Source organism: Grammomys surdaster, unplaced genomic scaffold (genome assembly GCF_004785775.1).
Source record: "Grammomys surdaster isolate TR1022 unplaced genomic scaffold, NIH_TR_1.0 193, whole genome shotgun sequence".
Taxonomy (NCBI): Eukaryota; Metazoa; Chordata; class Mammalia; order Rodentia; family Muridae; genus Grammomys; species Grammomys surdaster.
The window spans coordinates 8,753,094-8,780,378 of NW_021604638.1; the positions used below are offsets into that span (position 1 = coordinate 8,753,094).

Below are 27,285 nucleotides of genomic sequence, written 5' to 3' on the forward strand. Positions count from 1 at the left end.
ACAGCCCTTCCACAGGGGTTGCCTAAGGCCATCAGAAAACACAGATATTTATATCAGTTCACAACAACGTTACAGTTAAGACGTAGCAACAGTAGTACTGTGGTTGGGATCACCACAGTATGAGCAACTAAAGGGTTGCAGCATTAGGAAGGCTGAGAACCACTGGTCTAAACGGCCCCAGTTTTCAAATGCCTTGAACGGGTCCAGGCTCCTAGGAAAGAACTGTTCCAACTTCACAGACACTGAGTGTCTTCATTCCTTATATGCTCTCACCCCTGCCCGGGGTGTGGAGAGGAAAGGCATGCTCAGGCTGAGGTTTAAATAGAAACCTTTATTTACAAGAGCATCCAGACAGTTGGCAAGGCATCCAAAGCTCAAGCCAACCGAACCACCGACGTGCTTCCGATTCCTTGCAGTGTAAAGAATGACATCTTAAGTGACACTTAATATAAACGTGATTAACCCCAAACGTGTTCTCAGTGGTGTCGGTCAGTTCCTGAGAATTAACTGCTCTTGGAGTGACATTTCCATCTTCTTCAAAACTCCGTATTTCCAAAGGAAGAGAAAAAGGGAGGAGGCAAGAGAAAAACAAAACACCGCTCTGTTTTTAATCAACCTGCACTGGAGGTAAAAACCCCTGTTACTTCATGGCAGGGCCAGTTTTCAGCTATCCTAGAGGTAACACTCAACTTGGAGTCAGAATCCACAGCCACAGCAGATAGAAAGGACTGGACTGGCATGTTGTCAACTGGCAACCCTCTGCATGGTCTAGATGCATCTACCCAAACCAAGCCAATTATCTGCCATAGTACCACTGCCTCTGCCCCCCGACTCACCTCAGCACCTAATGCTGATGACCTGAGCTGAGTGGGGCTGTTAATCACAGGGGCACAGTTTAGAGAGAGCGTTCTGATACCAACAGCAACAGCACAGCTTCATTTATTTCTGAAGAAACATGTTTCCTTAAAATCATTTGGATCTTCATAAAATACATTTTTATTTATGTATCTTTGGATTCAGCAAAAAAAAAAAAAAAAAAATAGGTAATGAAAATGTCCCCACATCATAAAAGCAGATGAAAAAAATACTTTTATACTGTTTGCCCCAAAAGACACCTAGGTTTAAAGAGGGGCCAGGGAGGAGGGGATGCGAGGTAGGCAAGAAGAGCACAAAGAGAATGACCCAAAAAAGATTAAAGGGCAATTCAGGTAAAAACAACAAATTATCCCAGAGGCTATTAAAAAGAAATCAGAATTTTGAACTGGTACCAATAAAAAAATCAGTAAGTAGAAAATATAAAAACATAATAAACATTTTTCTCTTCATACAAAAAGGGAGTGCCATCCATTTAGCCTGGAGCTGTGGTGCTGAGGGCAGAATCACAGTTGGGTTTTAAATGTCTTTCCACGCTGAGGGGAGGAGCACCGCTGTGGCCTACACACCTAAGCAGGGAAGGCCCAGCCCCGCCCAGCCAGCTCGGGTGTCACCTGCAAAGTGCAGGCCACAATGGTACCTGGGACAGTGGGTCAATCACAGGGGACGCCCATCATGACCCAAACACATAGGAAAGCCAAGTCCATCCACAGGGGCTCCTGAGCCTCACTCAGAGTGCTCAAGAATGGAGTGGTGCTCCCTTCAGGGAGATGGAGGACAACGGCTAAACATGTGGCTTTTAAACACTAATTGGCTCTCAGAAGATGACACCAGGGCTGGCAGAGATACTTGAAGCTACAGATGTTCTAATAACCTAATGTCATCTAACTGTTTGAACCCAAGGGACCCAAATAAAGGGCATTACACTTGGTTTCCCAAGAGGAGGAGGCAGAGAGGTGTCAGGAGGGGTCACTCTGACTCAGCAGCACTGGCAGGCCTGGTTCTGAGCTCAGCACCCTGATGCAGAGAGGTAGTAAGAGACCCCACCACCACCAAGAGCTGAACAGCAGGGGAGCTGAGCAGACACCAGACCACACAAAGGCCCAGGGTCTTTGACCTAAATGTGGGGCTCAGGTCCTCATAACAGAAATCACTCCTAAAATGATGAATGGGCTACATACTCAAGTTTTCCAAAATTATTATCCTTTAATTTATGGACTGCTTAAAAAACACAAGGTTCTTTTTGAAATCAATTTGCTCCGGTTGTTTTTAACTCTTGGCGGTTTTCTGTTTTTGTTTTAAAGCTCATTTCCCCGTGTCTATCCTTTCCCCACAAATTAACAAAGTGCGTAGTTCTCTGGTAAAGAAATTTTTTAAAAAATTTAAATGCCTACATCTAACAAATGATCACTTTAAAAAGCCTTTAAAGAGTGAGGCCTGCAAAGCAAGGGGGAGCTGCAGACTGCCCTGCCCCCAGGCTAGGCGGTCCGGATGTCTCCTCTGCGCTAGCCTCACTGCATGGAGCTTACCGAAATCAACAATGTTAAATATTTAGTTTCACAAACTCTGTAAAAATGAGCTGCTGTGACCTACAAAAAAAGGTATGTACATATTTTCACATAATACAATATCTTAAAAGATCATATTTACAAAAAGAAGCGTATTCACAGAAGCACTGCTAGCTTCTGATTCAGAGTGCAGTACCTGGCCTTGGGTTTCACAAGTTTATTTCAAAGCATTATTGCTCTACCATATAGGCAAAGGGTGACGCCAGTACTTGAAAGAAACAACAAACAAACAAAAAACAATCATGTTCTTGTCCTAACAGATTAGTGCAGACAAAAACCAGGAATGTGGTTCACCATTCCTCACGCCCAAGAATATTGCATTTCTCCGTGACTTCCTCAGTAAAGTGCACTTGGCTGCACATGGGGCGGGAAAATTCAATATTGCCATTTCATTTTCCCTTCTGCAAAGCCATTTAACATCAATGACAAATCCCTTGAGAATTACAGGGTACGGGGACCTCATCAGGAGAGACCTAGGACAACAGACTCTGGGGACTACATCTGTAAAGGACAAGAGCGCAGAAACACTGATTGCACTGGACAGGAGAGCGACACAGAACTACTTGCTGACGACACACTTGAAGGCAGACTGTGCTCCTCGTCCAGTGCTGCAAGACAGAAACCGTAGCCATCTAGGTCTATGTGAAGACTTTGGCTGGCGAGGCAGAGGAAGTGATGGAGAGAACGGTGATTCTGAACACCATCTCCAGAATCACACCCTCATGAGGCAGAACACCATGCCGCACAGAGGCAGGGCAACAGGTAGACAGTGCGAGTCAGCTTGAGACCCAGTTCTGCTCAAATGACAGCACTTTGGAACACCCCGGTGGTGGTCACGCTGGCCTTGCTTCTAAGCAGGATGCCTAGACAATGACTTGTTTCGTCCAAGACGATCCATCTCGTGCAGTGTCATCTGTACAGTGATTTCCTTCTCGGTCCCACTAGGGAGATGTTAGCAGTATTTCTGTTAACAGACGAACACAGGGTCAGTGCAGTAGAAAACAATCCATTGTACACACTGCCATGTACTGCTGGCTGGTTCAGACTCTTAGAATCCACGTCTTCAACACTAATATCTGCAAACCAAATGCTCTCAAAACACTGTAGTAGTTTGTGTAAGTTCTATATACCAGTTAAAATCTCCAAACCACTGTTAGGTTAGGTCTCTGGGTCTAAACAAAGAAGGAAAAAGACTTCCTGGGAGACGTAGGAGTAGATACCCGTACCTGATCAGGACCCATGGGCATGCCAGACATGGGCATGGGGTTCATGGCCATCTGTCCCAAGTGACTACCACTGCTGTTCATGTGCACCATGTTGTATGCTGCAGGGTTCCCCTGGGGAGCAAACTGCTGCTGGGGGTAAGAGCTGCAAAGAAAGGGCAATAATATTGCTTTCAGATCAATTCAGACCACAGACAGTCATAGTTCTATATCAAATATCCCTCTACCTAAGCAGAAAACATCAGAGAAAAACATCTTTCTGTTGTTGTTTGAGACAAGGTCTCTCTATGTACCTGTGTCTGGTCTGGAGCTCCCTATGTAAACCAGGCTGGCCTAGAACTCAGAGATTCTCCTGCCTTTGCCTCCCAAGTGCTGGGATTAAAAGCGTGTGACACCACGCCCAGCCCGAGAAGAACTTCCTGACAGCCTGCCTGCCTTCTATTTTCACCACTGTTAGGATTCAGATATGCTCACAGAGCGGCACAACATAAAGCAACCGCAAAACAAGTCACAAGCCTCATTTTCTAAGAGCCACGCATGTGATCTCTCCGTCCAGTAAGTGTGACTGAGAAACGGGTTCCCGGCTCTGGCACTGGGATGGAAAAGTAAGTCACATCCTTACCCGTTCCTGGCCAGGTTCCCTGATGGCCACCCCTTCATCTCTGGGGACTGATACATAGGTGCAGTCTGAGAATGCTGCACCATGGCATTCTGGGAAGACCCCATTCTTGATGACATCATTGCACTGGGAGGACTAGAGCCTTGACCAAAGGCTGGCTCTGGTGGTTGTCCCATTCCTTGAAGAAATGAACAGAAATCAGTGTTCAATGCTGCATCCTTGCACTCTCGGCATCCTAAAATGACCAGAGATGGGGAGGGAAGGACAGAAAAGGCTACACGTAGATGCTCTGTTGTTCTCGCTTCTCACCAAGATTACAAAGTCATCTATTTAGAAGAAGGACCCTGTCTAGGGCACTGTGGTGGGCAGGGCTGCACTCTCTAACAACATGTCTCTAACCCAGTCTATCCTAGAACCTCCCCAAAGGCAGGCCTGAAGCACAGCCTGCTTAGTATAATCACAGTAAGTGCCCATGTCACCGAGAAAAAGAGATGGAGAAGCCTATGTCTGGGATCTGTCCCTCAGGCTCAAGTGTCCAGAGATAACACAGCATCCTTCTACACTGAGATATGAGGAAGGTTTATGTGATCTTTTTCAAAGCCATTTTACTGTGGCTAAAAAACTGTCCAACTGTGAAGAGACCACACTCTGTTTCTGCAGCACACTCCATCCATCCCTGCAGCTCCAGAGATTTCCTGACAAACAAGATGGAGAGAGTGGTACTTTGTTTTCACACACAGCAGACCCAGTGAAGCTTGTGACCTTAATAACATGACTTTGGGAAGGACATAATCTGCCAGGCTTACCATAATTTGTTGGATATGGAAACTGTTGTGGAGGGGCTTGTGGCATTGCTGAGCCTGCCAAAACCCCATCCATGCTGGGGGAAGCGGTGACGTTGGGGGGTGGGCTGAAGGCCTGAGGCTGTGGCTGTGACATCATCATCGCCATCCTCTGCTGCTGCAGGTGATGGCTCATCAGCTCCCGTTTCTGCTGGGCAGCCATTTGGGCATTAAAGAAAGCCTGCTGGTAGCCAAGAGATACACAATTACACTTCAGTTCATAGAGTGCTTCACAATACACGAGCTATGGACGAGAAAGAACGCTCAAGTGTCTTCTCTGTAAAGGGAAATAAACAAAAATTGTTCTTTGCAGCCGTGGCTTCCAAATGCTGCCCACTGAGCATGTGTGCTCCCCGTCCAGGATCAGCGGCATCCCCACATTCCCACACTCTGTGCTTATCTTACAACGTAGCAGCTCATCCCAAAGAGAACCATCTGGGTGAGTTTACTGATGGGTTTAATCAAGTAGCCACTTCTCTCCAGCCCCTCATCACTAACAAAGCAGGGTAAGATTGAGAGAGAAAGTATGGGGGCTGGAGACATAGCTCAGAAGTAAAGAGAACACTGGCTGCTCTTCAGAGGTCCTGAGTTCAATTCCCAGCACCCACATGACCGCTCACGACTCTGTAACTCCAGGTCCAGGAGATGCCACATCCTGTTCTGGCCTCCATGGCCATCAGGCATGCACGTGATGCAGACATCCATGCAGATAACACACTCATAAACATAAAATAAAAAAATTTTAAAAGGAAGTGTGACAACCAATCCTTACAAAAATTTCAGAGTTATTTTGATAAGCTTGGACTAGACCCTCCTTGCCAGAAACATACCTGGGGCTGCATCATGGGCCTCATCACAGCAGCACCAGTGGGGTTCTCCATTTTTATCTCAAGTGCCTGCCGGCTCTGATTTAGAAACTGAACAGAATTAGGTTAGTGGGTTCAAGTGGGGCATGTGAGTGAGCCCCAGTCAGCTTTACCCCCCCCCCCCCCCCAATGAGATGAGCTCTCCACACCCGCCAGCCTAAGGAGCCTCACTGAAACTGAACCGGTTCATTTCCAGTCTGCAGAAGGCAGATGGCTCAGGAGCTGAGAGCACACATATCCAGAGGACCGGGGTTCCTTTCGCAGCACCTATATGGTGGCTCACAGTCACCACTACCGCCAGTTCTAGTGAGCCCCGCACCTCTGGCCTCTGCAGGCACATGTATGTGTACGGGCATGGACTGCACAGACACTACTAAAAATACAGTAAACCTTAAAAAATACAAACGAAGTCTGAGGCCAGCCAGGACAGAGAGTTCCAGGACAGCCAGGGCTACACAGAGAATCCCTATCTTGAAAGAGAAAAAGAAAAGAGAGGAGAGAAGAGGAAGAGAAGGAAGTGTTGACAATTCCCTGTCTAAATGTAAAGCTTTGTTTGGCACTGTGTAAACAGCACGACAGCAGGAATGCAACAGACTCAGTGTCAAGTTTCTGTGTCAGGGACTGCTCCGACAACCAAACATCTATACTGACTTGATCAGGTACTAGTGAGCATTGAATAGAAAGAAATAAGAAGATACAAAATAGTACCATGTGCAGATCACACAGCTTCCCTAGTTCGGAGCCCACTTCAGAAGCAGCCATAGCCTGGCTCTGGCCTACTGGGCTCTAAGCTCAACCACTCGCCTACTCAGGTGACTCACTGCCACCATGTGTGACGAGCACACTGACCTTATGTACTTATGACTTGTGCAACCATACCAACAATTACACTTTAAAGCAACTGCAGATTAAGGAAACAAACAATGGGAAGAAAGAAAGAAGTTCTATTTAAAATATTAATTGTTCTAAAATATTTATGCTTATTTTGAATGTGTCTGCATGTGGGTTTGTGCACATGGGTCAAATTTTCCAGGTCAGAAAAAAGAGGGTGTGGATCCCCTGGAACTGAAGTTAGACTGTGAGTCGCCCAGTGTAGGAGCCAGGAAAAAGCAAACTCCTCTGCAAAAGCAAGTCATGTTCTTAACAGTTGAGCATGACCCCAGCCCCAAAGTACTAAAAGCTTTAAAAAACATCAAGAAGTGGTTTCCATTAAAATAGTGAGTCAACAGGGGTGCTAGCATATGCCTGCAATCCCTGTATGAGAGCTTGAGGCAGGAGGATTACTTCAAGGCCTGTCGCCTGGGCAATTATCTTGTCTTACAAAAAGCTGAGGAGATGCCTTCCAAAGGCCATCAAGACATGCTGTTCCTCCAGCTGTTCTGTTCTGTAGGGAACAGCTCACTGTGCAGTTCTAACTGGCCTGGAACTCACTCTGTAGACCAGGCTGGTCCATGGAACTCACAGAGACCTGTGCTTCTGCCTCCCAAGTGCAAGGATTAAAGGCATGCACTAAGCAAGGCTCTAAGAATTAAACTGGCTTGCCTGTAAAGTACATTTACCCACTGAGCCATTTTGCCACTGCGAATGTCACATCCAAGAGTATACACATACAAAGACGTGTATATATACTAATACACGCTCCTTAACAAGGAACTGCCCGCACAAACTCCCAGAAAAGTGAAAGCAAAAGAAATCCCTTTAGTTAGCAAGGAGTGAGGAGCCAGTGGCCATGGAGAACACAGCCTGAAAGTCACTGAGAGCCTGGGCAAACACAACTGGCTTACCTGCTGGCCCTGCAGCCTCTGCTGAAGCTGCATTCTCAGCTGCTTCGGGGTGCTCGTCCTTGGCCTCATGAGGCTGGCTCTGGGATGCACACCTTGGAGAGGAAAGCTGCCTTGCTGGCTAATCTGACTCATCATAGAGTTAAAAGATGGCGACTGTCCCTGAAGGTTAAAGCTTCCTTGCAGTGAAGGACCCTGAGCTGCGTACGTCTGCCCATACAGTGCAGCCTTCTGCTCCATCATGACTGCTGCTTCTTGGCCTTGAAAAACATCCTGTTTGGACTCCAAAGCTTGTCCCTTAAACATCAAACACAAATGAATAGTTAGCTACATCTGAGAAAGCAACCAAAAGTGAAACAAAGGGAAAAATAAAAATCAATATATTTGGCTCAGAACCCAGAAGCAAGCCAAGGTCACGGCCTGAAGCTCCACAGGAACAAGACACACCCTCACTGAGGGAGCAGAGTCCTCACAGACAGCAGACACACACACACACACACACACACACACACACACACACACACACACACACGCTCAGCCTTTTTAGTAGCTACAATGCATTTAATGACTGAAGAATTGGCTCAATTCTATTGGCTCAAAACCAGAGCTCTATACAGTAAGAACCACATACCTCTCATACCAATCAGAGGTACATGAAAATTGCAGTGGGCAACAAACACATTCTAAGGTTGGCATATTTCACCATGGAATTAACTCATTTTGTAGACCAGGCTGGCCTTAAACTCTGAGATCCACTTGCCTCTGCCTCCCAAAAGCTGATATTAAAGGTATGAACTACCATGCCCAGCCTAGAACTCCCGTTTTTTCTGGGCTACTTTGGAACAAGTTTTTGAGGCAACAAACTAACATAGCATCCAATCTTGACCCTTTTCCCCTCAAGTCTTTTCAGTTGTCCTAAACTCTCTCCCCGACAAGACTGATATCCAGATTCATATCCAGAAGTATGAATCTTTAATCTTATTCCTATAACCAAGGAATAGGATTACCACTACAAGGACCTCTGGGAGAGCAGAGGTGACTCTTGTAGTGTGTGGAAAGGAACAAGTGAAGACACAGTCAGCTGAGAGAGAACAGGAGACAAAGTATTGGGCAGTACATGAGATGAGCCACAGATGATCAGAGAGGGACATGTCTGTGACCATGAACTGCATGGTGGCAGACGGAACCTCCTAAGAATGCTACAGTGGGGATGGTTTTGATCAAGAGTCGATTCAGCTGTCAATTTTACACAGTTCCTTCTTACTGGCAATGTAAGTAGGCTGAGAAAGCTATGAGTATGAGTATTCTCTATGCTAGGACAAACTACGGCAAGGATTCTGCGATGTCCTTTTCTTTGGAGTGATGAAAAAGAGGGTTAAAGAGTTTCTTCCTACCTTCTCAATAACTTATGGGGAGTCAGTGCAGTATGAGTATTTATAAATGACTTTTCGTACTCTGAACTCGAGTCTGTAGACTGGGACAACCAAGAATGGGAGAGAATGGAGGGTGATTTGGCTGAAATATAATAATGAATGTTCGTAACTAGATTCTGTGGTTTCCAAACATTTCCAACAAAAGAAAATCAGTGTATTATTTTTATTAGTAAAAAACTCTATATAGTGGACTGACTAATAAATTATGGGCTGTCCAGGTTGCTCAACAAGTAAAGGTGCCTGCTGCCACACCTGACAACTGAGTTCAATCCCTGGCTCCCACACAGTGGGATAATAGACTCCTGAAAGTCGTCCTCAGACTCCACATGTGTGGCAGGGCATTTTAAGTGCATGGATACACACACACACACACACACACACACACACACACACACACACGTTTTTAAACATTTTAGGGTTGGTGAAATGACTTAGTGGTAAAGGCCTCTGCCACAAATTCTGACAACCTGAGTTCGATTCCCAGAACCCACGTGATGGATGGATGGATGGATGGATGGATGGATGGATGGATGGAGCTGACCCCCACAGGCTGTCCTCTGAGCTCATGTGTGCAATGTGGCATGCAATATGCATGGACAGACACATAAAATAAACTGTAATAAAGCTTTACAAATCTGTTCTTCTCCCATAATTTGTGGATAGCAAGAGATGATTTAGGTAATAATAAGCCAGCCAGGAAAAGCACCTCCCCAGATTCCCCGGCTACATGCTAATGGTGGTCCCCCACCACTGTCTCTCCACAGGTCTACCTGCAATGGACGGCGCGTTCTGAAGGAGGAAGGAGGCATGTCGGGTGCACTGTGAACCTTTGTATTCTCCCGAGCCCCCAAACTAAGAACACAGTGGCCACCCCGCCCTGCAGTCCTGTCACCCACACTCTGGTACTCCAGCCTTTCCTTGCTCGGATAAGGAAGGGTCCAGCGTGCACTGAGGCTCGTTCTCAGGTTTCCCTCCTCTCACAATACTTCCTTCCTGGGTGCTCGCAGACACAAAAGGACAACTAGCTATCAAATTATGATTTCAACCCCAAACAGTTCTGAACTCACTTGGCTTATGCAAGTGAACCTGCGTGTCCCCAGCAACTCAAACTTAGTCTGCAGAAGCAGAAATCACGCTTTTACAATTCCCCCACTTCCCCAGAAGAAAGAAAAGCTGCTTTCCTCAAATCTCCCCTGTATCACAGACCCTGGCTCCCCAGGACTCCTTCCTCCCATCTTCCCAGGGTTCCTCACTGCCGTTTCGAACTATCCTTCTGTTCTACGCTGTCCACAGTCAGGACCCTTCCCAAGACTCCCAGAACCCTTGCAGTAATGTGCATTCTACTACCTCAGCATTCCAACCCTGCTCACTCAAACACAGATATCTTTAATAAAGCAGTTCTATGTTATGGTGAACACAGACAGGATGTGTGCACTAACCTACCTTCTCTTGCACATTCTACTAAAATGAATGTAAAGAACTTAGAAGGTTCTGAGAACCAACCTAACCCAGTGGTAAATATAGTATAAGCAGAAGTTAGCTAGACATCCGAGACTCTTCCACACGGCCTCTGCTGGCCACTTCATTTTCTGTATTTCCTGTCTGGATCATGTCTCCTCTCCGATCACAGACATCATACTGTAAACACCTACCATCTTGACAACTTCCATAACACTTTCATTTTGCTTTCACTATTGTGTGTGCGAGGTGTGTGCGTGCACACCACAGTGCACGGGTGGGGCTCAGAGGACAGCCTTGTGGAGCTGCTTCTTTCCTCCCATCTTCATGTGGACCTTTAAGTGTTCCAGGGACCAAACACATGTTGCCAGTTTGGGCCAGCCCAAGAGGACAGTATTCTGTAGACTATCTGATCGCCGTGTCACTTGTCACCTATGGCTGTTTTTATAGGTGTCTTAGATATCATTTAGATGCTTCCCAGTTAACAACTTAGCTTCTGGGATTTCCCCAATATTTACTGTCGAACACAATTTTGAAAAATTTGATGGTTTCTTTTAGGTTTTTTTGTTTGGGAAGGGAGGGTGTTTTGTTTTTCAAGACAGGGTTTCTCTAGAACTTTATAGACCAGGATGGCCTGGAACTCAAGAGCTGAAATTAAAAACGTGCACCACCATGCCCAGCAAGATTCTTAAACTGACAAGAAAGCTAAAGCTAAGGCACTATACAGAGAAGGAAGGTGTGACGAACCACTCACAGTGTGTGCTGCCCAGCATTTACGAGTGTCACACTGCATATGGCCAACCTAGGAACATAAATACTGAAGGGACTAGGCATGAGCTCCACACTGCCATGAAACCAAACAGCTCAGCCTGAGGCACTAGGCCAGGTGACCCGGACACTCACACACCAACAAAACCAAAGCCCCACTAGAAAACCATAAAGCTCAGATGTGTGGTCAACAAACAGGACAAGATAAGCAAGCTTGCAAAGTAGTACAGTGAGAGCCAGTAATCTCTTTTGCCTGTCATATTAGTAGATATCTTTATTAAAATAATCATGTTGCCGGGCGGTGGTGGCGCACGCCTTTAATCCCAGCACTTGGGAGGTAGAGGCAGGCGGATTTCTGAGTTCGAGAGTTCGAGGCTAGCTACAGAGTGAGTTCCAGGACAGCCAGAGCTACACAGAGAAACCCTGTCTCAAAACAAAACAAAACCATGTTCTTATTTGTGTGGTCATCTGCCTAAGCCACACAGCAGTGCTGAGAGAGGAAAAACTAAAACTACTCATCTAGAAAAACAGCTAGTGCCATTTTCCTCTCTGAGACAAGGTCCTGATGTGACAGACAGGCTATCCAGTTACAAGGTCAAAATCAGTTCATTTCTGTTTTCTATCACCCTTTGGTTTGAGCATGTCTTGATCCATTGTCTGGAATCTGACATGTCCCACACCCTGTCCCCTAACCTTCGTCCTGATAAGATGCCCTGACAAATAATTTTAAATGTCCTGCAAGTTCCTACAGAACAAACAACCGTCGAGAACCCCCTAGACTGAAGTTCTGAGGCTCTCATAAACCCCATCTTCTCCTATGTCCAGTGCTATTATCTCAGCTCTGCTTTAGAGAAATAACCCTGTCTGGAGAAAATAAAGCTGCTTAATTTGACCAGAGATTTTGAGTAATGGTCCCTACTCTCATTTGGTGGAATTAACATATGCTGCTCTGTCTTTAAATCCTGGAATCCTGTGACTTTCCTGTCGTAGCTTGCAGAGCAGGTGGGACACCAGACACATAAATCTGGGTCACTCTTGGTCTTAGCGCACTTTTAGGGCAAAAAGAGACATGTGTTATCCTCATCAGCAGCGCAGTACACAACATCCTCCGTAAGATGAGGTTACAGATCTCACAAAGGCTGAAGGATGGCCTGACACACAGAGCAGATACAAGGTCTGCAGAATGAGACCTTGGTGGCTGACAATGATAGTGATTGTTGCTGTCACCTTTGTAAGCATGCACAGACACTCATGGGTGTGTATGCACATACTGTTTTAAATCTAAAAGTGTGTATCCACAAGTTACTAACAATACCCCCTTCGCTGCCCACAGACGGCTTTAAGGCTGCTTTTATATATTCTTTCCATTTGTCAGAATTTGTTTTTGTTGTTGTCACTGTTGTTGTTTGGGTTTTTGAGATAGCATCTCACTATGTAACTCTGGATGGCTTGGAACTTGCTATGTATATCAGGCTTGCCTTGAACTCAAGAGATCCGCCAGCTTCTAACCCCCAAAGTGCTGGAACTGAAAGCAAGCACCACCACACTTGGTGCACTCATTAGAATTGTAGATAGAGGCTTATACCCAGCAAGTGGGAAGAAGAATGTCCGACCAAATGCAGCATGGTCTTCAGCATCAGGGTCAGGTGTCACACAGACAGACAGACAGACTCAAATACAGCTGCTCTTCAGTGTCAGATGTCACTGGCATCTCTGAAGTTAGACGTCAGAACTGCTCAGTGTTTCCCCATACCCCTTTGACAACTCTAAGGCAGGGGCTGGAGAGATGGCTCCACATTTAGGAGCACTGACTGTTCTCCTTGAGGACCAAAGTTCAGTTCCCCGCACATCAGACAGCTGACAACTGCCTGTGGCTCCCGTTTAGGAGACCTGGCTTCCACAGCATGCATGTGGCAGCATGTAACTAACATCCCACACAATTCCTCAGGTATGTGTATCTCCCAGCAACCGAGGCCTCCCCTTGGTTTATTGTTGGACAGAGATCTGGACATTGCCCAATACAAGGTAAACAGAAGTGACCACCTAAAACATTTCAAAACTATTTATGATGCTGAGCATGGTGGCACGACATTTTGATCCCAGCACTGGAGAGGCCAAGGCAAGTGAATCTGAGTTCAAGGCTAGCCTGGTCTACAGAGTTCCAAGACAGTCAGAAGGCTACACAAAGAAATCCTGTCTTTCTTAAAAACCAAAAATAAACTTGTGAAAGTGTATTTTCATGAGACAAATATACAAATAGTCACACAATGCTCCGATTTGCCGCTGTAAACCTTGTTTACACACGGCCTGCCTGCCTGGCATACCTGGCACACCTAACAGGTTAGCTATGGACTGAAGAAAAAGAGTTATAACAGTAAGTAGTAGCATCTGGTGGGGCTAAGAGAGGGCTCTTAACAAGGACCCAGGTCCAGTTCCCAGAACCTACATTTTAGCTTATAACCATCTTTAAACCCCAAGTGAGCCAATACCCTCGTTATGTGCACGCACATAAGTAAAACACTCACATACATAATAAAGTCAAATTAATAAAAAAAATAATTATTTATTTTATGTATATGAGTGCACTCGCTGTCTTCAGACACACCAGAAGAGGGCATCGGATCCCCATTACAGATGGCTGTGAGTCACCATGTGGTTTCTGAGAATTGACCTCCGGAAGAACAGTCAGTGCTCTTTACTGCTGAGCCATCTCTCCAGCCCATTAATAAAATTTTTAAAATTAGGTTAATTATCACTAGGGCTGGAGAAGTGGAAGCTCTCCTAGAGGACTGGGGTCTGTTTCTAGACCAAACGGTGGCTCTCAGCTGTCTGTAACTTCAGTCCCAAGGAAACCAAAACTCTCTTCTGGCCTCTGTGGGCACCAAAATGCACACAGTGCACAGACGTACATAAAAGCAAACACCCATAAACATAAAATATTTTTTTAAAATAAAGTTAAAACTTAAAAATTTAATAAGCAGCAGCATTCTTAAAACTTTAGTGGTTTCATTAGATGTTTTCTTTGGCTGTAGTAAAAGAAGGGACAAATATTCACACTTTCTCACAAGTGACACAAAGGTACACACAGTCTTCTTTTAAGCTGTTTGTCTCCATGAATATGCAGCATGCTCACTGTCATGCTCTGCCGTCCCCACACCAACTGCAGCTCACCTGATTCACGAGCTCAGGAATCCCCAAGGCCCTGTCGATCTCCTCCAGGCCCGTGGCGTCTGTGTTGCTCAGGAGAGTGTGCAGCTGGTCCAGCAGAGCTCTCTCATCGCTCTGGCCTTCTGGATTAGAAGGTGGCCCCAGCAGATCATCCAGAGAATTTCTAAGAAGAGGCCTAAAGAGAGACTTGAGTCAGCTCCAACACGGCTGGACGGGAGCTGGTGAGGACCTATGCCCCACACCCAGGACCGCAGAAAGCAAAACAGTGTTCTTCTGTTGGGCTTGTTCTTGTTTAGGTTTTTAAGTTTTCTGAGAGTCTAGCCTCAAACTCACGCCCACCAACTCCTCCCATTTAGTGCTAACTGCTGAGGGGTTATACAATACATAGACACTGACGTAAAAGTACACACTATACGACGTATGGATTTCAGCTGACCTCTGGCCTCTGCATAAACACAGAATTTTTAAAAAGGAGATGTGGGCAGGGACGTTGCTCAGTGGTAGTTTATTAAACAAATTAAAGATAAAATGCAGAACGAACTCCCAATCTTTTCTTTCAAAAAAAAAAAAAAAAAAAGTAAAAGATAGTACAATGGTTCACTCCCATCCGTACGACTGAATTGTTATAGATGATTTTAGAAAATAATTATCCATTATTCAAAAAGGTAATCTTTAGGGGATGGAGAGATGGCTCAGCAGTTAAGGGTTCGGTTCCCAGGACCCACATGAAGGCTCGACATGTGACTCCAGTCATGGGGAATCTGATGCCCTCTACTGGCCTCCACGGACACTGCACACACATGATGCACACACAGACATCACTCACATTTTTAATTTTTAATTTTTATTCCAGAAAAATTGAGACACAGTATCCGAGTGCCACTTATAAACCTATGAGAACATGTCTTTCCCAAATGCTCCTAACGCTTACCACTACTCCTGGGGAGGTAATTGTTGAGAGGCCTTTGGAAGTCTTGAAGGCTGAGCTGTAGTTCTGCCTCCCCCTCTACCCTTCCAGATGCCTCTGCTTACTGCACCAGCAGATGGCAAAATCAACAATGACCTGTCTCCCATACTCTTCCAGAGTTGTTCCTGCTCAGACTCTTAGAAATCCAATGCAAGCATTCCCACATCACAAAATAAAACCCTACCTATTTTGAGAGGCATGAGGACCTTGTTCCACAGACAGCATGCCCTCTGGCCAGGAACCTGGTTGGTTAGACGGCACGGCTGGGCTATAGGGATTGACCCCCATTCCCATGGGAATCTCACCAGGTCCTGGGGGGAGCAAAACAACATTTTCAGCCAGGTGGTGCCAGACACCTTTAATCCCAACCCTCACAAGGCAGAGGCAGGTGGATCTCTGTGGTCTCAAGGCCAGCCTGGTCTACAGAGTGAGTTCCAGGTCAGCCAAGGCTACAAAGAGAATCCCTGTATTCAACCCCATGCCCAAAAAAGGAAATTTTCATTTTTTATTGAAAGGGACGGCTTACTCATTTGAAGCATCTGCTGCTGCTGCTGCTGCTGCTGCTGTTGCTGCTGCTGTTGCTGCTGCTGCTGCAACGTTGGTCTTGCGCCTGGTAGTCTATTAGAACGAAGTGGCAAGGTAGGCACTGCGCCCCCCATGGCAGGTCTTGGTAAAGCAGCACTGTAGTCTGCTCCAGCTCTTCCCAGGGGACTTGAAGCCAGAGGTTCCATTCTGCTGGCCCTTGAGTTAACTAAACCCCAGTCTCCTGAGGAGGAAGCTGGATTCACAGGAACGTTTCTGTTTGGTCCACCTAAAATAGGTAGAGCTCATCAGGTCTTACCCAGCACATAACACAGAAGCCCTTCTTCCACTGGGAGAACCATTATTTACTACCATAGCGGCGACTGCCATCCTGAGAGTAGGGCTGGCCAACTACAAAGACAGTATCTAGAGCAGGCCTCTACTCCCATACATTTGCTACAGGCTAGAAAGGTGGCCTGAGCCAATGGGATATTTAAGAGACACCATGGAAGGAACAATATATTAACAATATGTTATTAATAAATTAAAAATATTAAGGTTGTTACTTGAGTTCAATGTTTAAGGAAATGATCACACTTAGATATGACCTACCCATGCTGGCACCGTAATTCTCCTGGCTGTCCATCATTCTCGAGTTCCCAGCCAGTACGGGCTGTTTTGGTAACACAGGGAAAGCACTGACATTCTTCACTGGTGGACCTGAGCCAACAGACACAGGGCTATCCAGAGAGACCGCTCGGTTATATGGAGGACGGACAGACTGCACAGGCTGTGGGCTTCGCAAACCTGTTGGAAATACAGAAGCTTACCACATTAGTATCCCTTGCTGACTCAATATTTAAACAACTAAGTGCAAGAAACAAACACCACTAAGCCCCACACAGAAAGTCTTTCTCATAAAAACAAACACTACCATTTTCTTTTACAAAATAAATATTTATGTCAAAAAGAAAAGAAAGAAAAAAAGCCCAAATTCCAAGTAAAGTACAAACAATAATCTATATGTTGGCCAAAGCGCTAGCATTCAGCTATAGCCCAATATGGTCATGTCCGACGTTTCCCTCGGAATGCTAAGGCACAGACTGAGCACTGGGCTCAGTAGATCATGTCTAACAAGAGGAGACTCTAGATGCAGGTCCCCAACAGCACAAGGGAAGGAGGAAGATGGGGAGAGAATATGGACTGATGGTTTTATTCCTAGAGATGCTTCCACATATGTAATTGTGAAGTATATTCTCTATTTACAATTTTACAATAAAAATAAAAAGTTAAGCTGCCTTCCAATCAAATGGGAAATAAACATAAAGTTTCTTCCCAACCTCTGCGACTTATCTTGACTGATCAGTTTAGGAAACAATATAGTTGAAGATAATGAGACCCTGTTGCAAAAAAATATTTAAAAAAGGAAAAAGGAGAGGAAAAAGGAGAGGAAAAAGGAGAGGAAAAAGGAGAGGAAAAAGGAGAGGAAAAAGGAGAGGAAAAAGGAGAGGAAAAAGGAGAGGAAAAAGGAGAGGAAAAAGGAGAGGAAAAAGGGAAAAGGGAAAAGGGAAAAGGGAAAAGGGAAAAGGGAAAAGGGAAAAGGGAAAAGGGAAAAGGGAAAAGGGAAAAGGGAAAAGGAAAAAGGAAAAAGGAAAAAGGAAAAAGGAAAAAGGAAAGGAAAAAGAAAGTCAGTAACTTCTGGGTGTGGGGGCCATGCTTTAGTCCCAGCACTCAGGAGGCAGAGGCAGATGAATCTCTGATTTCAGACCAGGGTTACTGTTTCTCAAAGAAAAGGGGGGCGGCTGACAAAAAAGATAGAAAGAAACAAAGAAGGGGAGAGAAGGGAGGAGTGGCCAGCAGGAGACAACTATGAATTACTGTTTTAGGTCACACAGCACACCTTTGATAGTGCACCAAGTAAGCAGCCTACAAAGGAAAGGGTTCAGTATAGACCAAAACAACAAGAAGAGGTACCTCACAGAAGTACATGTAAGGACCTTCTTTAAGGGCCAAAAATGACGTGTTTAATCCAGTTTGGGTCTTTTAATCCAATTCTCCATGTTTAAGAAAAAGTCTACCCCAAGGCCCAGGTATTCTTTTCTAAGAATCATGGTTACTGGCACATTAATTAGAAGAGAAACCTGAGAGGGGACCAGTCAGACAGCCAGCAGCCAAGATACCTACTGCCAACCTGATGATCTAAGTCCTACCCACCGCAGGACCCACATGCTGGGAGGGGAAAACCGCTTCCTCAGGTGTCCGTTGAATGTCCTATGCTGTAGCATGGCCATACACGCGCGCGCACGCGCGCACACACACACACACACAATTAAATTATTAAAAAAGGAAAAGGAAGGCAAGAAAATGACTAACATACACAATACAATATCATTGGGTGCAAGAACCCAGAAAGGCAGAGTGCGTTCTGAAGGTACAGGTGCTGCTGCTTCCTGGTCTTGGTGTAAGAGAACATGCAACTGTGCTGAGAAATCCGAGTAGGGCACGTCCCAGAAGGGGAACGTGGAGTTCAGTGGGTAAGTCTCTGACCAGCCTCACAAAGACCATGTCTCAAGCCCCCACCCAACCTCACCCCTCAAAAAAGAAAAATGCTAGCTCTTCCTTACCCAGAGAACTTGGTCCTGCAAACATCTGCTGTTTGGCCCCTGGGTGACTGCCATTGGTAGGATTGTTGTAGAAGTCAGAACTAGTCAGATCTCCAAGAATGGCATCTAGGTGATCCAGGTCTCCTGACACCTGAAAATGAACCTTGTAAAATGATTCTGCATGTTAACTAACACAGATGCAACTATCAAGGCATCAGCAAAAGAAACACCAAGCGGGAACCGACAACAATGATGCCTGGCGCGGTGGTGTGCACTCTGAATCCCAGGATTCTGAGTTCCAGGATAGCCAGAGACAGTGAGACTCTCTCCCTTCCCAAAGAAAACAGATTAACAATGACAAAGCAAACAAAAAACACAAAAACTCAACAGCAAGCTCCAAGCCATTACCTGAGATAACGATGCCCAAGCCAGAGGCTGCAGTCCTGTGACCCCACCCTCTTCACTGTAGGTTTAGCCGTTACGATAAGTCCCTGGGCTCTGTTGCCCTCGAAGTACTTTTTGCTCCGCCACAATTTCCCACAACCCTTAGCTGACAGAAACTCCATCTATGAGTAACTTTTCTGAAAATGTATTGCTAAGTGGTGTTTGACAAACAAGGCATTCACAGGCATGTAGAGAGGGACTCTGCTAACAGATATGGGGAAGGGAGGCCTGCGCCCTTTCGCATTCTCCCTAGAAGAGTGCTTACTCAGGGTTAGCAAGATGCTTTTGTAGAATGTGTTCATGAACTCTCTCTCACTCTTGAAGGTGAAAAAAATGATGCTGCTAAATTCAAACTTTTCCTAATAACATCTACCATGTCCTTAACAACCTAATCTGCTCATTCCGACCTAACCACTTCCATGAAAACACTTCTAACTGGCCGCTAAAAAGATGTCTTGGCATGTAAAGATCCTCACCAAGCAAACCTGACACCTCAAGTCCAACCTCCAGTCCCACAATGAAAGGCACGTACGTACCACCGCCTCACACAGAAACACTCTCATACACACACAAAAAACACTCTTAAACACAGACACACCACATATACACAGTAACTATAATGAATGAAACCTCAAGGTTATCCTCCAATTAAAAACTAACAATGTATAATGTTCTTATAAACAAGTGTAATATATAGCCATTTATACTGTTGTTATACACCACAAATGCAAGGCTTGTAACACAGAAATGAAGAAACACATGATGGGCTAGAAGAGAGAGTACCTTACCTCCTCACTTGTCTCTGTCTTGATTTTGGGGTCTTTCTCTTGGCCTGAGCTGGGATTGGTGGAGCAGCTGCACTGACTCAGTTTACTGTCCCCTCCGTCCGCCTGGGGCTGCAGCTCTTTGGCAAGCACATCACTGGGGTCATCCCTGTCCAGCAGGTATCTAAGAAGGGCATTATTCTCCTTCTTCTTAGGACTCAGCTGCTCCTGCCTGGCATTCCCTTCTCCACAGGAAGCAGTACTGCTAGTGTCTTTCCCAGTGGCTTCTGCAGTGATCTTGGCGACCTCCGCTGGTGAGTTACCATTCTGCAACAACTTATGCAAAATCCGGTGTTTCTCTTGCAACAGAGACCCATGCACGTTGGAGGTAGAAGACACTGCTCCTGATGTGGAGGAGGACACTCCAGAGGGGCTGGTGACACTAATGGAAGAATCTTTGCAATTTGAATCCAGGGGAGAGTTGGTCAAGGAGGAATGGCCTCGGTCATCGGAGGAACATGTGAGTAGCTGCAGCAGTTTCTTGTGGCCTTTGCTCTCCAGGGGTCCCCTGGGAGTCTCTGATGCCTCCCCACTGCTCTCCTTGGTTTCTTTGTCACTGGGGTGGTCTCTGCTGTTTGACTGACACACTGAACTCTCTACTGGGTTCTGTTCACAGTATAAGCCTAGGGGGCTCTTAGAATCCTGACTACTTGCTTTGCTTGGCTGGTTTATATTCATATTGGGAGAGTTGTCCAGTTTGGGGCCTGGTGAAGACAGAGTGGATAAAAGAGAGGTCCCCACGCCCTCGCTGATGGCTTGCAAGGCACTGAGGGAGCTGCTGGAGAAGCTGTGACTCCCTGTGTTGCCAGACGGTCCCATGGGAGAGTGTACACCTGCATGTGGACAAAGATCAGGAGAGACTGTCAGACACTCGAAGAGGCACAACCTCTACGTATTACAGAAGACAGTGGTGAGGAAAGTGAATACCTGCAGCAGGAGAGAACTGGTGTGAGGCCATCTTTGGGCTCCCACGATTACGAGGAGAAATCATGATGTTCTGCTGGTTGGGGCCAAGACCAGGACTGCCGTGGGGGGGGCTGCTCATGCTGAGCCCGTAGCTGTTGTTCTGATAGGAAGACGGTGACTGTAGGCTTTGTGCTGGGGTCAGCGAGGACACGCTACTAGAAGCCCCATACCTAGCTCCACCCATCTGCCCTGTGTTGCTGGGGTCTGCCACGCCATAGGTCCGGCTGCCCAACATCTGTACAGTCTGATTTGGAGACATGTTCATGCCACACCCTGCTGCAGGAGGTCGGACGGCTTGTCCGACAGGATTTGGGTTTGGTCTATATCCATTCTGTTCTCTGCAAACAAACACACAGAAGTTTTACTTTAAAATTGCAGCAATGAACGCAAGGGAAGGAAGGAGAAGCTGCCTAGGAGCATACACTAGGATTTATAGATTTAATTTCATGTGTATTTGGTATTTTGCCTGTATGTGTGTATGTTCACCATATGCAAAGCCTACTGTCTGCAGAGGTCAGAAGGCGACACTGGAACCCCTGGAACCATACAGACAGTTGTGAGTCGGCTTATGGATGCTATGAATCAGGTCCTCTGCAAGAACTGAGCCTCTTCTCTAGCCCCACTTTGCCTGTTTGTATACACTACTGGGGACTCAGAGTCTTCCGCATGCTAAGCAAGCTCTCTAATACTGAGCTATATTCCAAAGCCCGTTGATATTTTAAAATAGGGTCTCATCTAACAGTTTCCAAGTCTGGCCTTGAATTCATTAATTCCATCAGGCCCAGAACTTGAGATCCTGCTGCCTCTGCCTCCCATGTAGCTAGGATAACAGGTCAGACCACCAGATCTAAATTATGAGACTTGTTTGTTTTGAGTTTGTTTGGGTCTTGTTTATCTTCTTGCCTCTCTCCCTCCCAAGTCCTGGGAGACACAGGAGCCCACTACTTTACCCAGTTAACCGTGCTAGGAACTGAACCTGCGGTATCATGCAAGGAAGGCATTTCACCAGCTGAGCTCCATCCCTAACAGTTTTAGATGAGCCAGAAGATCTAAATGAGTGACATCAGCGCCGAGTGGCTCTACAGCCAAGTGATCGGGAGTCTCTGAGGGCTCATTACAGCTGAGCATACGTGGGGCTTGGCCTGAAAGGGTGCGCCAATTCCTTAAGACAATCAATGAATGAACCTCTTCCTGTGCAGTTTGTTTACCATTAGTAACACCAGTAGTTACTATACCTTTTACATGTATATTCTACTTTTCACTCTAAATCCAGTTTCTGGAAGCAATGAAACACTAGAATTGAAAGGTAACAACGAGGTACCCACTACTTCCAACATACCACCAACCTCACCTCTATCCCACATACATACCTGGCCTTATCCAGGAAGCATTTAGTGGAAAATACTAACTTTTTTTTCTTCTTTTGGCTTTTCGAGACAGGGTTTCTCTGTGTAGCCCTGGCTGTCCTGGAACTCACTCTGTAGACCAGGCTGGCCTCGAACTCAGAAATCCGCCTGCCTCTGCCTCCCAAGTGCTGGGATTAAAGGCGTGCGCCACCACCGCCCGGCAAAAATGCTAACTTGTAAATAAAAATATAACCTTAAAGAAAACATACTCTTAAGAACCTAAATTCACTTCACGAAATCCAACAGCTTCCCTGCCTTTTCTCCCTGCACATCAACAGCAAAGCCTCCTGGGGAAAGGGTGCTTTAGTGTCATCACCTCTGAAGAAAGTGGGTGGAGACGAAGCCGTGACGATCATTCGTTACAGGATTGCGGAAGAGTTTGCTTTTTGTCTGCGCACTCACAATAGTTCCATCAGCCAGTGAGAAACGGTACACTGGGGTCTCTGCGTGGCCATGAATATAAGCTATTGGGAAAAAGCATACTGTTGCTAGTGTCTGAGACTAGACCAAAGCATAGAGAAAGACGAGACGGAATCATGCTTCAAGTACAAAATTGTGTTACATCATGTGGATATACACAAAAGTATAGAACAGCTATGCTCAGAAACCATCCCCTCTCCCACAACCACCAAATCACAACAGAACAAGGGCTGACGACACAATGGGAGCTTTACAGCATCATCAACATCAGCACCAAGATCAACTCCAAATGCCTTACCTTCTTGATAGTGACGCTTCTGGGACCATGACTGCCCATCATTCAGACTGAAGAATCTCTGGATACACCTTCGGATTGTGTCTTCAAAGCCAGGCCTCATGGAAGATCTAAGTGAGTTTGTATCTATATTGACAACCTTTCCTATTAAAGATAAAAACAAAAGATTCTAACCCTGCCCGGAAGAGCCTACTGCTGCTTAGCTAACTAACACTTGAGAGTGACATAAAGGAGACAATCTCAGATCTGCCTTGTCCTTAACACACAGCTGGAGGCTGCTCTCAGTCTGCAGGACAAAAAAGTGCACTGTCTCCAACTAGCTGTAAGCAGAGCTCCTAGTCAGAAGCACGCCTCTGCACAGGACGCGCTCTCCTAACGCGGTGCTTACAGTTGTTGAGCCATACTTAGTATTACTCAGAGGAGAAGATAAGAGAGCCGGATCAGAGAGACAGAAAGTGAGAGCAAGCTCAAGACGAGGCTGACTCTGACGGATCAAATAACACACAGAAATGTATGTCACAGGGCTGTGGAGAGCCAAACTCATTCTGAGCATGCAGGAGGAAAACTAGGTGGAGTGACACAAACTTGTAATCTCAGAGCCGACAGGGCAGAGAAAGAGGACCCCGAGGCTGGACTGAGAGATGGATCTCAGCATGTGAAGGTGCTTTCTGTGGACCTCTGCTCCATGCTTGGAGCCCCAGGTGGAAAAAGAGTGACCTTGTGACAAGTACACGCACTCATGAACTCACAGAACCAACAGTGCACACACTCATGCACACACAGAACCGAAGGAATAAGAACACTTTGTAAGTTTCTAAGTAAAGGCACATTGCTGGTCTTACCAGAAAGGTCGTGCCTGGTAATAAAGCTCTCAGGACTGGATGGGAATGGCCGTTCTGTGGTCACACGGCGAGCCACACAGATCATACAGCACTGCAAGTCTACAATGAAAGGTTACCAGATCGGATTACAGTCACTTTAGCTGTGATAACGGGCGACCAGGGACACAACATCAGTAAGAAGGGTCCCCGGTACAGTGGACCCAACTCTTACCTTCCCCTTCTTCCAGCATAGCTCGAGGCTGAGACAGGGCAAAGCACTGCATTGTTTCATATTTCTGCCGTGTTTCGGGACTGGCATTCATGTCTTCCAAAATATCATGTGTTTTCATCAACATACGGCAATTAAATGTATGGCTTTTTTGTCTCTGGTTCTCATTAGTCCAAGAAACTCCATTAACTTTGAAAAACAAATTAAAATTTGGAAACAAATTGAAATTATTCTTTATAAGCCAGGTAAAACTCAGTCAAAAACTACGATCAAGAATTCATTCCAGCTAGGGTTGGGCCTTGCTCTTTGCAGAGGACCTGGGTTTAGTTCCCAGAACCCACATGGTGGCATAGTCATCCATAACTCCAGTTCCAAGGAGTCTAATGCACCTGCTGGCCTTGAGCACACACATGATGCACATACATACATGCAAGAAAAACATCCATCATACACACAAAGTTTTTAAAAATTCAAGCTAAGGGCTGGAAGGGTGGCTCGCTGGTTAAGAACACTTAGCTCTGAGCACCCATATCTGGCAGCTCATAAGCACCCTCAACTCCAGCACAAGATAATCTAATAAATGTCCTCTTCTGGCCCGTCATACTGCAGTAACACATGGCATACATTCACATAGATACATACATGTAAGGTTTTTTAATATATAAAATCTCTAAGAACTCATGCTTAAGTGAGTGAGGCAAGGCAAGCTGCTGGCCCAGCTACTAAAGTAAAGGGGCTGAAAGAAGAGCACCGGAGAGCGCCCTGGGCGGTACATGAGACCTTACAGAGAAACGGAAGAACCGGGTCCAGCTGTCTTTTCTTAGGACACAACTCCCAGGAGATGACACCTACATATAACATTTCAGAATGACAATATCGAGACCTCCGAGTAAGTTAATCCTCACCACAAGCCCCATTAAACGTTTGGGCCCCATGGAAAACCGAGTCCACTAAGGCCAAACTGAAAATGTTGCTGGCAACCACTTATTAAGTCTCATTTTCTGGCTTCCTAAAAAGCACATTCAATCTCTTAAGAAATAACTAGGAAAAATTAAATATATTTAGAAAACGCATTGATATGCATGTCTGTAGTCAGGTATGGCAGCACACACCTATAATCCCAGCACATGAGACAAGGCAAAAACAGATGATCATAGATTCATTCAGAGCTAGCCTGGACCACACAGTAGGTAGGACCCCATCTTCCTCTCAAACAAAATACAAAGAAAAGCGCACCTGTGGATTTTGGTAGATGTTTAAGGAAATCCTTCCGGTCTTGCTCATGTAAGATACTATAGACACTTGTGTTAACCAGGTCCTCCTGCTTATATTGTAAATAGTGCGTGACATTTTCTGACACAAAGACAATGTTTCCATCTCGATTCACCACAAACAAGAAACCATCCAGTGCCTGCAGTAGGATGTGTTAACACCATCATGAAAACCATGTCCCCACAGAAACATTAAACCCCTCGCCCATTTTTGCTAGCATTTGGGTTAGGAGTCAGGTTAGGGTCATACTTCCAAATAGAGCATTTAAAGGGTCAATAGCATTAAAGAGAACCCAATCCAATACAACTGGTGTCCCTATAAGGACAGATTAAAAACACACCGGGGAGGCATGCGCAGGGGGAAGGCCTTATTAAGACACAGTAGCGAGCCAAGAAGAGAGGACTCGACTCGGGAGGAAGTAACCCTGCCAGCACCCCCATCTTGGACTCCAGTCTTCAAAACTGAAGAAATAGGCTTCTGTTGTCTGAGTCACCTACTGTGATATTCTGTCACTGCAGCCTTTGCAGAAGAAGACTACAGCCTTGTTTGTAAATAAAACTTGAGAGGGGCCAGGGCCAGGGGGCAGGGAGGATGACGCTAGCCCAACAATTAGAGTTAACTGCCAACCATCGGTTCTATTAATATTAGCAAGATTATTTAAGGGCATTAAAAAGGAGTTTTTTAAAGGGGGGGATGACATATCACACACCTTTAACCCAACATTTAGGAAGTGGAGGCAGGAGGTGAGGTCATCCTAATCTCTATATCTCTATTGCAAGTTGAAAGGCAGCCTGGGCTAACATTGCAACGTCTCAAAAAAAAAAAAAAAAAGCCTGTATGTTTTGCAACCTTGTCACAAAAAAAAGAGAGAAAAGAAAAAAATCATTCTTAGTGCTACCCAGTTTTCCACCTGATCTCAAGTTAGCTATAGGAATTACCATCTGATCCTGAATGAGAGTTTTAAAATGAATGAACACAAAGTAGTTGAAATGACTCACTGAAAGAAAGACCAGTTGTCAAGTAAACTTGCTGAAGCGCTCTCCGGCCTGAAGTAGACACTGCGCCATGGTTAAGCAGCTCTTCTCAAGGCAATTACTTTAAAAACATGCACATGTTTAATGTTTGAAATTGCCTCACAAGCCGGGGTGCAGCTCTATCACAGAGCACATGCCTAGCATGCATGAGGCCCTGGGTTTCCCTCCCCAGCACCATGAATAAATTCTCCAAGAATACAGAGCTGAGGGCAGAAGATGTCACTCCATGGTAACATGCTTGCCTGCTATGGTCACCTAGCATGTGTGAGGCCCTGGGTTTAATTTCAAGCACAAATTCAAGACAAAGAAAAAGTAAAACTGTACTGTGTTGTGCAACCAATCATGGGAAAATTCATAAAAGGGTCCGAACTAAAATACACTAAGCCTCTGGTGTTACTGACCTATGAAATCAAAGCTAGTAGCTTATACGTGTGTTTTGTATACGTGAGTTGTATTTTCATATTGTATACAGTGTGTATATAGTATTATATTTAGTGTCAGGAGGGTATTTTATGATTGCTATAATACTGAGCTCTGATCCATGGGAGTAAAAACTATTTCCTCATTTCCAATCCCCGTACTCTATATAAATCACATAGTAAAACAACCAAAGCACAACATGCTTTGGCCAGCTACGATCTTCACACCTACCTGGAGTAAAAGTGGTCCTAAAGAGTCTTTATCAATGACTCCCTGCCCTGTAGAAGACACATCAGCTTTCTGAACATCATCATCGCTGGAAATAGTTTTTCCTGAAGACACAGAAGGAAGGATCGTGTTGAACAGTACTACCTTGTCTCTCTCTCTCTCTCTCTCTCTCTGTGTCTCTCTCTGTGTGTCTCTCTCTCTGTGTGTCTCTCTCTCTCTGTGTCTCTCTCTCTCT

At 45.6% G+C, this 27,285-nt stretch overlaps 1 protein-coding gene across 4 annotated transcripts in view; it reads right to left on the bottom strand.

Annotated features, from left to right (window-relative positions):
- Nucleotides 1-311: 311 nt before the first annotated feature.
- Ncoa3 (nuclear receptor coactivator 3) overlaps nucleotides 312-27,285 on the bottom strand; it is an 87,889-nt gene continuing 60,915 nt past the window's right edge. For 2 of the 4 annotated variants that reach the window (XM_028769500.1, XM_028769497.1), the window contains exons 5-23: nucleotides 27,054-27,154; nucleotides 25,333-25,507; nucleotides 24,100-24,285; nucleotides 23,889-23,987; nucleotides 23,050-23,190; nucleotides 22,648-22,795; nucleotides 20,887-21,263; nucleotides 19,924-20,792; nucleotides 18,713-18,842; nucleotides 16,701-16,895; nucleotides 16,093-16,377; nucleotides 15,751-15,877; nucleotides 14,603-14,774; nucleotides 7,776-8,069; nucleotides 5,956-6,042; nucleotides 5,090-5,309; nucleotides 4,287-4,461; nucleotides 3,668-3,809; nucleotides 312-3,405 (exon numbers count right to left, since the gene is read on the bottom strand). In XM_028769500.1, coding sequence (XP_028625333.1) covers nucleotides 3,394-3,405; nucleotides 3,668-3,809; nucleotides 4,287-4,461; nucleotides 5,090-5,309; nucleotides 5,956-6,042; nucleotides 7,776-8,069; nucleotides 14,603-14,774; nucleotides 15,751-15,877; nucleotides 16,093-16,377; nucleotides 16,701-16,895; nucleotides 18,713-18,842; nucleotides 19,924-20,792; nucleotides 20,887-21,263; nucleotides 22,648-22,795; nucleotides 23,050-23,190; nucleotides 23,889-23,987; nucleotides 24,100-24,285; nucleotides 25,333-25,507; nucleotides 27,054-27,154 — 3,935 coding nt within the window. In that variant the 3' untranslated portion in view covers nucleotides 312-3,393. The remainder of the gene's footprint in view (nucleotides 3,406-3,667; nucleotides 3,810-4,286; nucleotides 4,462-5,089; nucleotides 5,310-5,955; nucleotides 6,043-7,775; nucleotides 8,070-14,602; nucleotides 14,775-15,750; nucleotides 15,878-16,092; nucleotides 16,378-16,700; nucleotides 16,896-18,712; nucleotides 18,843-19,923; nucleotides 20,793-20,886; nucleotides 21,264-22,647; nucleotides 22,796-23,049; nucleotides 23,191-23,888; nucleotides 23,988-24,099; nucleotides 24,286-25,332; nucleotides 25,508-27,053; nucleotides 27,155-27,285) is intronic. The other 2 variants (XM_028769498.1, XM_028769501.1) reach the window with 2 other exon arrangements.